The sequence below is a fragment of the Vulpes vulpes genome, chromosome 11 (assembly GCF_048418805.1).
Source record: "Vulpes vulpes isolate BD-2025 chromosome 11, VulVul3, whole genome shotgun sequence".
Taxonomy (NCBI): Eukaryota; Metazoa; Chordata; class Mammalia; order Carnivora; family Canidae; genus Vulpes; species Vulpes vulpes.
The window spans coordinates 25875781-25888123 of NC_132790.1; the positions used below are offsets into that span (position 1 = coordinate 25875781).

The 12343-nt window shown below is 36.9% G+C and overlaps 1 protein-coding gene across 9 annotated transcripts in view; it reads right to left on the bottom strand.

Moving 5' to 3' along the window:
* Positions 1–12343, bottom strand: part of C2CD3 (C2 domain containing 3 centriole elongation regulator) — a 146267-nt gene that overhangs the window by 103865 nt on the left and 30059 nt on the right. For 5 of the 9 annotated variants that reach the window (XR_011995350.1, XR_011995352.1, XM_026010500.2 and 2 more), the window contains 3 exons: positions 8537–8669; positions 7936–8094; positions 714–861 (listed from right to left, as the gene is read on the bottom strand). Coding sequence is in view for 6 of the 9 variants with exons in the window: in XM_026010500.2 (XP_025866285.2) it covers positions 714–861; positions 7936–8094; positions 8537–8669 (440 nt within the window). In the remaining 3 variants the exon portion in view is untranslated. The remainder of the gene's footprint in view (positions 1–713; positions 862–7935; positions 8095–8536; positions 8670–12343) is intronic. The other 4 variants (XR_011995351.1, XM_026010501.2, XM_072727385.1 and 1 more) reach the window with 1 other exon arrangement.

A 12343-nucleotide genomic window follows, 5' to 3' on the forward strand; every position in this document is an offset into this window, starting at 1 on the left:
ATTTGGCACAGTACTCAAAAATAACAGATAACATGTAAACTCCCTGGCACACCAAAAATCTAATAAATGTAAATTCCCTCTCTTTTTTTATCCCACAAGTAATATATATTCGTGATGATTTTTAAAATAGCAAGTCATGAAATCCTAGTAACTCTTAATGTCTTTTAAATTCATCACTTTCTTTCCAATCCCATTGCGGCTACTCTAATACACACCTCTAATAACCCAGCAGCTTCCTCTCTACTTCTAAGTATTCTCCCCTAAATTAGCTCCCTACACCTTGCCAGATTAACATTCCTAAACCACCATTTTGATCATGTCATTTCCTCCTCACCTGATATTCAAAGGCTTTCACAGACTACCTGCCTTATTGATAAGGACTTTCCCACATAAATTCTCATCAATTCAAATTAGATCCTTTGCAGTGCACAAATTGCTTCTCTAGATCTTTCTATTCCCATTTCATATCCTTTCTCTCTCTCTCTCTCTTTTTTTTGTAGTAAACTCTATAAGGAACGTGGGGCTTGAACTCACACCTTGAGATCAAGAGTCACAGGCTCTACAAACTAAGCCAGCCAGACACCTGTCTCCTCATCTGGAAAATGACATATGTAAAACGGACAGCTTTCTGTCTGGCAAATGGTAACGATGCCTGCAGCTAATATTAATACTCTTGTTCTCTAATTTCCAAAACTGCAGATTCAAGGACTTACAGGTGCTGTGTAAAATAAGCTCTCCAGGAGACTCTGGTCATACTGAGGATCATTAAGGTCACTGCTGTAATACACATCACTCCCAGGAGATGGGGAATCTGGAGGAGAACCTAGCCCATTCCAGTAACGATCTTGGGATAATTCAGCACTGTAGAGGTAAGAAAAAGACAACAGAAGGACATTAAAAGAAGTTTCAGTTGAGCTATATTTTTTAATTGAAAACTTTCTAAAAGTTCTAAACATGAAAGAAGACATGTTAAGCAGAGGACTCACATTAGGCAGAAGACTACCTGATAAATACTTTCATATTATATTTCCCCTCCTCTGGGATGCCAACAGCTAGCATTCAAAAAATACACTACTGACACTGATTGTGATCTCACTGATTTATTTAGCAAACATTTTTATTTTCTGGGCACCTATTATGTGCCAGGCATGGTGTTAGGTCTTGAATGATACAGAAATGGCTAAACTAATTTACTCTACTATTACACTGCTTATGGTCTAGCAAGGAGGAAAAGAAGGTAAAGAATTAACTATAATTCAATGAGTTAAATGCTCATACTGTTTTGTGAAGAATTCATAAGTATGCCTATTCCATTAAGCAAAAATTAGTGTATTTAGGGTTAATTACGGCAAGAATAATTTCATGTGTGATACAGAAATAAGTAAAACAGAAACTCTACAAAAAGTTTGAAAATTAATAAGGAATATAAGCATACAAATATATGAACACTTCATTTTTGTTTCTTCTATAATAACTGGCACTGAATGGACATCTGTAAATGAACTTATTGAATTTTTAGCATGTTATTAATAATAAAAGCAATATTTATTAAATACTTAATTTGTACCAGGCACCATGCTAAGCATTTCAGTTATTAATTCTTTCAACTTTGCTTCCCTTTCATGTTAGCTGCTATACTTTTTCCCCCTTCTTTAATTTTTTATTTATTTTTACTTCTTCTTTAATCTTTTAAAAAAATTTATTTAAGTAATCTCTACACCCAATGTGGGGCTCAAACTCATGATCAAGAGTCAGGAGCTCTTTCAACTGAGAGAGCCAGTCCTTAAAGGAGGCTCTTTAATTTCTCAAGAAAATAGCACATAATTACTACCCTCAAATTAGGTCATATTCCTACATTTCTTGGAACAAAAAGATACTCAATAAATGTTCCTTTCCTCACCTTTTTTAAATCTATAGCAGGGTTTCTCAAACTTAGCTCTACTTATATGGTGGGTCAGATAATCCTTGATCATTGGGAGCTATCCTGTGCATTCTGGATCCCTGGACTCTACTCACCAGATACCAGTAGTTCTCCAGTTTTGATAACCCAAAATGTCTCCAGACATTACAAAATGTGCCACAGGGCTGGGAATAGGGGAGAACTGTCCCTCAGCTGAGAGCTACTGATCTACAGAAATCTCTCTCAAAGGTCAGAACAAGTCCCTAACTGCTACAACCCAAATAACAGCTTCCCAATCCACATAGCTTGCTTCTCTGTAGTTCCTGAGCACTGTTCCTTTTTGAAGCTCTACCTCTTGGTATTTTACTTAACAATCATTTGCTATTTATGGTTCCCCCTCACTCAGTTGCTTCTTTTTTCCCTCACTGCACAACCCTTAAAGTTATGATCTCTACTGTTGAGTATGCAGTCTTCCTCTTTCAATATTTGTTTTCTTCAATGAACACTTCTTTGAACTTATTCTACTGTCTATGACACATTAAAGGGCCATGTTGAATAAAAGTGGTGAGAACAGGCATCTTTTGTTTCTGATCTTATAGGAAAAGATTTCAGCATTCATCAGTAATTTTGATGTTTGTTATGGGCTTGTCATTTATGGCCTTTGTTACGTTGAGGTATACTACTTATTTTTTAAAAAGATTTTATTTATTGATTCTGGGGTGGGGGGAGGGGTTAGGAGCAAACTCCACATTGAGCACGGAGCCCAAAGTGGGGCTAAATCTCAGGACCCTGAGATCATGACTTGAGCCCAAACCAAGAGTCAGATGCTTAACTGACTGAGCCACCTAGACAGCACCTGAGGTACATTGCTTCTATACTCAGTTTGTTGAAAGGTTTTATCATGAATGGGTATTGAATTTTGTCTAATGCTTTTTCTGCATTTATTGAAATGTTTATATGATTTTTATCCTTCATTTTGTTAATTGGCATATCACGTTAATTGATATGTGGATGTTGAACCATTCCTACATCCCATAACTTTTGGTATACTGTATTTCCAGTTTCCTCTGTCTCAAGTTACTTTGATTTTCCTTGTGATTTTTTCTTTGACCCACTAGTTGCTCAGGAACATGTTTAATTTCTACATAATTGTAAATTTTCTAGTTTTTATAATTGATTTTAAATTTCATATTACTGTGATCAGAAAAAAATCCCTATTTTAATCTCCCTGAATTTTTAATTTCATATTACTGTGATCAGAAAAAAATGCCTAGTTTAATCTCCCTGAATGTATTAAGAACTGTTTTATGGCCCAGTATATGATCTATCACAGAGAATGTTCCTTGTGTGCTTGAGAAAAATATGTATTTTGCTGCTATTAGATGGAAAGTTATATATATATTAGGTCCATCTGGTTTGTGTCATTTAAGTCCAGTATTTCCTTACTGATTTTCTATCTAGATGACCTACCCATTGTGGAATGTGGGACATTAAAATTCCCTCTTATTGTATTGCTATTATTTCTCCATTCAGATGTACTAACATTTGCTTTATGTATTTAGGTGCTCCTACGTGGGTACATAAATATTTACGGTTGTTATATACTCTTGATGAATTGACCAACTATCATTACATCATGACATTCTTTACCTCTTGTTATAGTCTTTGCCTTAAAGTCTATTTGTCTAATATAAGAATAGCTACTTCAAACTCTCTTTTGGTTTCCACGTGCATGGAATATCTTTCTCCATCCCTTCACTTGGAGCCTATAAGTCCTTAAAGTTAAAATGAGTCTCCTGTAGGCAGCATATAGCTAGGTCTTATTTTTTATCCATTCAGCTACGCTCTGTCTTTTGGTTGGAGACTTTAGTTCACCTACATTTCAAACAATTATTGATAGGCATGAACTTACTACTACCATTTTGTTAACTCCTTCCTAGTTGGTTTGTACTTCCTCTCTTGCTCTCTTTGTGATTTGATGATTCACTATAGTGGCATGTTTCAATTTCTTTGTATTTTATATATTTACTACAAGCTTTTGCTCTATGGTTACCACGGAGCTTACATAGAACATATTTATAACAGTTTATTTTAGAAGGATAACCTAAAACACATATAAAAGCCAGCCCACTTCATTTTTAATTTTTGGTGTCACAGTTTGTACCTTTCTACTGTGTATCTATTAACAAATTATTATAGTTTTATTTATTTTTAATACTTTGTCTTTTAACCTTCAAGCTAGATTTATAAGTGAATTACCCACCACCATTGTAATATTACAGTATTCTCAATTTAAGTATATGTTTACCTTCAGCAATGAGTTTTAGAATTTTGTATGTTTTCTTGTTACTACTTAGCATCCTTTTGTTTCAGCTTGAAAAACTTTCTTTAATGTTTTTTTGTAAAGTTGGTCAAATGGTAATTAAGTCCTTCAGCTTTTGTTTGTCTGGAAAATTCTTTATCTTCCCTTCAATTCTGAAGAACAACTTTGCCAAGTAGAATATTCTTGGTTGGCAGTTTTTTCTTTCAGCACTTTTTGAATATATCCCATTGCCTTCTCATCAGCAGGGGGTTTTTTTTGTTGTTGTTGTTTTGTTTTTAAGATTTATTTGAGAGACGTAGGGGAGGGGCAGAGGGAGAGAGAATCTCAAGCAGACTTCCTGCTGAGTGTGGAGCCTGACACAGGGCTTGATCTCATGACCCCAAGATCATGACCTGAGGTGAAATCACGAGTTGGACACTTAACCAAATGAGACTCCCAGGTGCCCCTGGTCTGCAGGGTTTTTGCTGAAAAATCTGCTGAAAGTCAAATGGGGAGTCCTGTGTCAGTAGCAAGTTGCCTTTCTCTATTTTTAAGATTCTCTCCTTGTAACTTTTGACAATTTAATTATATTGTATCTTAGTATGGGTCTTTTTTTTTTTTTTAAGATTTTATTTATTTATTCATGAGAGACACACACACAGAGAGGCAGAGACATAGGCCGAGAGAGGAGGTGGCTCCATGCAGAGAGCCCAATGTGGGGCTTGATCCCAGGACTCTAGGATCATGCTCTGGGCTGAAGGCAGGTGCTCAACCACTGAGCCACCCAGGTATCCCAGTATGGATCTCCTTTGATTCATCTAACTTAGAACTCTCTGGGATCCCTGGTTAGGGAAATTTTCAGCCATTTTTTTCCTTGAATATTTCTGCCCTTTTCTCTCTCTCTCCTTCTTCTGGGATCCCAATAACATGTATATTGGTCTCCCGGTTTCTCTTAAGTCCCTTACACTTTCTAAACTACTTTTCATTCTTTTTTTTTTTTTTTTTTTTGCATCTCTGACTGATTTCCACCACCTTGTCTTTGAGTTCATTGATTCTTTGTTCCCTTGATCTAGTCTGCTGTTGAACCCCTCTTGATTTTTTTTTCAGTCAGTTATTGTGTTCTTCAGCCCTATGATTAGTCTGATACTTGAAAATTTTTTCTGTCTCCTTGTTGAAATCCTCACTTGGTTCATGCAACTGTTCTCCTAACCTCAGTGAATATCTTTAGGACTGTTATTTTTAATTCTCTCTCCGGTAACTCAGTTATCTCTGCTTTATTAAGATCTGTTTCAGATCTTAATTCTGTCCTTTTGTTTTGAACATATTCGTTTGTTTCTTCATTTTCCTGGACTTTCTCTGTTGAATTCTGCATATTATACAGAACAGTCACCTATCTCAGTTCTGTCATAATGTCCTGACAGATAGTCTTGACATGTCTCTATTCTTGACAGGAGATGAACCTCATCAATTAGTTTGTTTCCTAAGCTCCTACTTGCCTCATAAACTTTTCTGATTGTCCAAGCCTCCACCTGTGTTCTTAGTAGCCCCCAGTAGTTGAGAGTACGCTAAGACCCAACCGTGTCCCAAACAGGAGGATCATGGTCAGTTCCGAGATGCAGGCTGATTGGAAGCTGAACCCTCAAGTAGCAGCTGGTAAAGTATGTACCTGCCTTTCAGAACTAAATGTTTTTGGAGCTTATACCTCTTGTGGGAATCTTAAAAGTTGAGGCACTGAATAGGGGGTCCAAATCCTTCACTCTTCAGGAGGTTCCCTCCTATGTTGGAGATAGAGATTATGGCGATAGTTTGTATCAGCTTTTCCTACCTGTTTTGATATTTTCCCATTCATACAATGTGTAGGAGTTGCTCAGTCCTATCTCTTTCAGAGGGAACTGCTCTGTGTGTAGCTTTATATTCAGTGTGTCCATGGAAGAAGGGAGTTCAGAAGCCTCCCGTGTTGTCATTTTGGTCAACTCTCTGGAGTATCTGATATCATTCTAATCCTGATACTGTTTACATGACCTTTCTTTTTTGCTTTTTGGAAGCATTTATGACTGACTCTTTTTACTCAGCATTTTCAAAATTCATGATTGTATATTTTGATGTGTCTTTTTTTGGACCTTGTGCTGGATTTTCGATCTTATTTTTTTAAAAAAAAGTTTCATTTACACATAATTCATATAACATACAATTTACTCATTTAAAGTGAGCTATTCAGGGGGGCACCTGGATGGCTCAGTTAGTTAAGCACCTGCCTTTGGCTCAGTCATGATTCCAGGAATTGAGCCCTGTGTTGGGCTTCCTGCTTGGTAAGGAGCCTGCTTCTCCCTCTCCTCCATGCTTGTGCTCGCTCTCTCACATAAATAAAGTCCTTTTTTTAAAAAAAAAAGCTTTTATTTATTTATTTATTCATGAGAGACACACAGAGAGAGGCAGAGACATAGGCAGAGGGAGAAGCAGTCTCCATGCAGGGAGCCCAACATGGGACTCGATCCCGGGTCTCCAGGATCACACCCTGGGCTGCAGCCAGCGCTAAACCGATGCGCCACCGGGGCTGCCCGGAATTGTTTCTTAATTTCATTTTTGGATTGTTCATCGCAAGTATATAGAAATACAATTGATTTTGTGTATTGATTTTATATCCTGCAATCCTTTGGAATTTATTAGTTCCAATATCTTTTAGTAGATTCTTTAGGATTTTCTACATAACAGATCATGTCATCTGTTAATAGAGATAATTGTACTTGTTCCTTTCCAATTTGGATCCCTTTTATTTTTTTTTCCTTCCTAATTACAGACCACATAGGTTACATGAGGTATAATAAGACCCTGAATTAACTTGTGTCTGTTTAAAATCTGAGGTTTTGGGGCACCTGGGTAGCTCAATGGTTGAGCATCTGCCTTTGACTCAGGTCGTTTTCCTGGTGTCTTAGGATCGAGTCCCACATTGGGCTCCCTGCAGGGAGCCTGCTTCTCCCTGTGCCTATGTCTCTGCGTCTCTCATGAATAAATAAATAAAATCTTAAATAAATAAAATTTGAGGTTAAAAAAATTATTTACTTATTTATTTTAGAGAGAGAGAATGAGGTAGGGGCAGGAGTAGAGGGATAGAGAAAATCTCAAGCAGACTCCCTGCTGAGCATGGGACCTGACCCACGGCTTGATTTCACTACCCTGAGATCACAAACTGAGCCAAAAGCAAGAATTGGATACTGTTGGGCACTTAATCAATTAAAACATCCAGGAGCCCCTAAAATCTGAGTCTTAAAAATTATACCCTAACAATGGTGTTGGGGATAGAACTGAGAGATAAGAATGGAAAGGTGGGTTGGGGACCATTCTGTAACTGAAGCTAAGAATAAAAGGCTAAAGACTAGATTTTTACTTAGTAGGTAATAAATAGTGATTTTTATTTAGTATGCAATGAGTAACCTAGGGAATGACTTGGTCACTCCAAGGAAGTGTTGTTCCAGAAGATAAATCCGTTAACAGGAGCACCTGTGTGGTTGAACGTCTGCCTTTGGCTCAGGTCGTGATCCCGAGGTGCTGGGATCGAGTCCTGCATCGGGCTTCCCACAGGGAGCCTGCCTCTCCCCCATGTCTGCCTATGTCTCTGCCTCTCTCTCTGTGTCTCTCCTAAATAAATAAATAAAATCTTTAAAAAAAATCTGTTAACATATATACAATGAATTGAAGTTAAGAATTTAAAAGGAAGATAGTTAAAAGTCCTTACCTGCCTAATAGCAGCTGAATGGCTCTGGCATCATCTTTTGTGTCACGTTTCCAAAATGTATTCTCAGTCGGAGGGAGGAGGTGATCTTCTATTTGGTCTTTAAACGGATTCCTAGATAAGGTTTTGATTCTGTGGTGTGGAAAAGTACTTTCTGAGTGGCTAACAGACAGGAAAAATCTATATCAGAATTAACTGAGCTACGAGATAGTACATGACGATAGTTCAACATGGAACATTTAACATCCTTTAGACTTAACTACCTTAAATATATATAAAACTTCACCATTTACAAAGCCGTTTTCTACCTCAGAATCTAATTTCATTTCTATAAGAGAGGGAGGAGAGAATATCCCCATTATAATTAATATAAGCATGGCAGTTCATAGGGAGCAAAGAATTTAGCCATTTACACATTAACGAGTACCAGTAATAGGTCTAGATTTTGACAATCTTAACTCCTAGTTTAGGCTTCCTTTCCACCACATTAAGAATTATTTGCTGAACATTTCTAAGATTATTTAGTCTATACCTTAATAAAAAATATACATTAACAAAAATTAAGAAATGAACTGCCAGGAATCATGTTTATCCTGTAACTTACTGTGTTGAGGCTCTAAGAAAATCTTCCTTCATGGGAGGATGAACTTCATCCAACAACATGCTAGTATCTGGGCTTGATTTCATTGCAGAAATCACCATGGCATTACGTAGTTTATTGCCTTGTTCTAACAGAGCTGAAGGAGACAAAAGCAGAACATGGAAAATCTAAACTCCAACAGCAACACTTGCAATATTCAGCACCTTTCTTTCAATTACAGGACTTAAAATAGTATATTATAATGGCTTTCCTGTCTGCTTTTCCCACTAGCTTAAGAATTTTTTGAGGACACTCGCTTTACAATAAATGTTTACTGAGCTTCTATGATGGGACTATTTTAAATGCTGGCATTACAGCAGTGAATGAAGTCTATTCTGGAGGGAAGTCCGTTTCTCCAGAGTTATATGATGGGAGCTGTTACATGAATGCACTAACTCTTCCAACAGGTTTTTATACATAATAAAGTTAATAATGTCTATATATTATTTTTGTATCCAGATACCTTACTGAAATCTCTTATTATGTATAATAGATAGTGTCACTATCATCCAAAAAACACTAACAACTATACCAGCTAAACTTTTAGAAGCCGTAGTGATAATCTATTGCAATTTTATACTTTTATGAAGAATGCCAAAAAATTTCCATGACTTGTCTAAGATCATACAGCAGGTTAATAGAAAAGTCAGGATGAAGTCTTCAGACTTTCTGGTAAGTAAAATCTATCCCATCCATAAGTAAAAATAACAATAATACAGCAATAATAATTTATTGAACTCTTAAACACATGCTGGGTACTTCTCTATGTATATTATACATATTCACTCATTTAATCCTCCTAACAATTCTCTGAGATGAGTACTATTTCCTTCATCTTCCAGATGACAAAAATTGAGGCACAGAGGATAAGTAACTTGTCCAAGTTATACACTTTACATAACCAGAATTTTTTCACAGCCTATAATTTTATTTATTATTATTTTTTAAAGATTTTATTTATTTATTCATGAGAGACACAGAGGGGGAGAAGCAGGCTCCCTGTGGGGAGCCCGATGTGGGACTCGATCCCAGGACCCTAGGATCATGACCTGAGCTGAAGGCAGATGCTCAACCACTGAGCCACCCAGGCATCCCTATTTTTTATTATTTTAAAGACTTTCTTTTTTCTTCACACCCAGTGTGGGGCTTAAACTTACAACTCTGAGATAAAGAGTTGCATGCTCCACCAACTGTGCTGGCCAGGCGCCCCATATTCTATGATTTTAATCACTATATGATACATGACCCCACTTTAGTTCTTAGCTATCTTTTTTAAAACCTTAGGGCCAGTGGCATTATTCCAAGGAACAATGGGAAGTACCATGTTTTTCTTGAGGTTCCAGAATTGCTTTGGAGGTAACTGAGACTAAACACCAAGGGCCTGTCTCAGTCTAGAGTTTTATAGCTCCTGAAAAAAAAAGAAGATACAGGGGTACCTATGGGGTGGCTCAGTCGGTTGGATGTCTGATTCTTGGTTTTGGTTCAGGTCATGATCTTGGGGTCATGGGATGTAGCCCCACCTGGGGCTCCTTGTTGGGCATGGAGCCTGCTTTGGGTTCTCTCTCTGCTCTCTCACCCTTCACCCCCCTGCCCTGCACACATATGCACATGTGCACTCTCCCTCCTGAAAAAAAGAAAAGGAAGAGGAGGAGGAGGAGGAAAAAGAAGAAGAAGAGGAGGAGGAAACAATGGTGGTCAGGCCAAGAAAAAAAGAAGCCAAGATCCATAAACATCTAACATTTGTCTGTATAAGGAGTTCAAAATATAGCTTACAAGGTAAAAAACAAAACAAATAAAACCCAAAATATCACATGTACAGTGAAAATAGGATTAAACTAAAAGAAAATAAAGATCAACTACTCAGAATTCTAAGATAGCTCTCCCTAAGATTCTCAACTCTGGTGTACACATATCTTTTCTCTGATTCAAACATTCATCTAAATGAACTGCTATAAAGGGATTTTACAGATGTAGTTTTACAGTTCCAAATCAGTCAACTTTAAGATAGGGAGATCATTTTAGTTGCCCAAACCTTTTAAAAGCAGAGTTTTCCTCTCGCTACTTGCAGGTTATGACATTATAGATTTGAAACATGAGAAAGATTTAATGTATCATCGTTATATATACATATATTTTTTTTGAAATTGTTTTTCACTTAACATACCTTAACCTTTTCTATGCAAATAATGGTTGCACAATATTCGTTCAGAATTCATTATATATTTTTAAAAGATTTTATTCATTTATTTGACAGAGAGGGAGCACAAGTAAGGGAAGCAGCAGCAGGAGAGGGAGAAGCAGACTCCTCGCCAAGCGGGGAGCCCAATGCAGGGCTTGATCCTGGGACCCTAGGATCATGACCCAAGCCAAAGGCAGATACTTAAGCAACTGAGCTGCCCAGGCACCCATAGTTTGTTGTTGTTGTTTTTAATCTCTTTGAGATTCAACCAAAAAATGACTGTCTTGTTTATTCAGTGAGAAAGAGTAAGGAAACCATGGTCTTTCTGGCATTGGAAATTTGGCTCAAGATTACTATGTGACCGGAAACCCTTTTTTGAGTTTCTAGTTGGCCCTTTGTTTTACTCAATATAGTTTAAAGTTCTTCAATGAGATGGGCACTCACGCTTTTTTAATAAAGTGTTGATAATAAACTTTATTCAACACTTAAAGCAGTGTTGATAATAAACTTCATTTGATTTCAAGGCCTTGCAGAAAAAGTTTTTCTACTGATGCCCAAAATGTTTTTGGAGAGATAATATCCTTGGTACTTTATGATCTAACTAACCATACCCAACTGTTTTTAATTCCTTGAATACAATACTTCCTTTGTGTTATCAAAGCTCTGGGTATTTAATTCCATCAAACAATTTATCACTCAGTATAATTATCTATTTCATCCAGTGAACTTTAAAACCAGAGATTGGTTTTTGTTCGTTTTTCGTGTTTCATATAGTGCCTAGGATATATTCAGCATTTGATAAAATATTCTAATATTTACACTGGGGTTTATATCATACATAATTGTGTCTGTTTTAGAGTCAGTTTCCTTTATTAGATTTAATTCCTTAAGGTCAAATACTGTGTTTTATTTATCACTGCAACCCCAATACTCAAAACAATGACTGACCTAAAATAGTCACTCAAAAGACATTTGTTGAATTAAATTGAGCTTAGAGTTACATTCCTGTTAAACAAAAATTCCTCCGGGAATGAATATTTTAAAAGTGATTTAATCAGTCATTTACATCTAAGTGGTAATAAGTACTTAAGATACTTTCTGAAAGCAGATTTTAAAAAGAAAATAAACATTGAGGAAAACAAGTAGGACAAGTCTGAGCACAGGTGGTTGCTCCTTGGTCTCCTAGTGGTTTGACTGTTTAAACAGCCATTCTTAGAAAAGCTTTTCTAAAATCTGAGGCATGGTAACCAAAAAAAACCTATCTGATCTCCCCTTCTCAAGGGGAAGCTGGTACCTACACTCTAAGAGCTGTCATGGCACCAGCTTGCACTTCAACTCAAAAATCATTCCCTGAACACAAAAGAAGGCACCTAGGTGAGTTCAGGATAAATGTTTCCCTTGTTTATTTCCCACAAGCCAGGGGCACAGACCCTGCTAAACACAGGGAGACGTACAGCTTCTGGTTTTTGTTCCAACTCTTTGCTATCTATTCTAAACCCAACTCTCATAAACAAGATGTGTAGTTCACGTTTCATAAATACTAGGTGGTTGACCAATTCAGCTCTGTATCTCTTTTCTGGTGTCATGTCCAT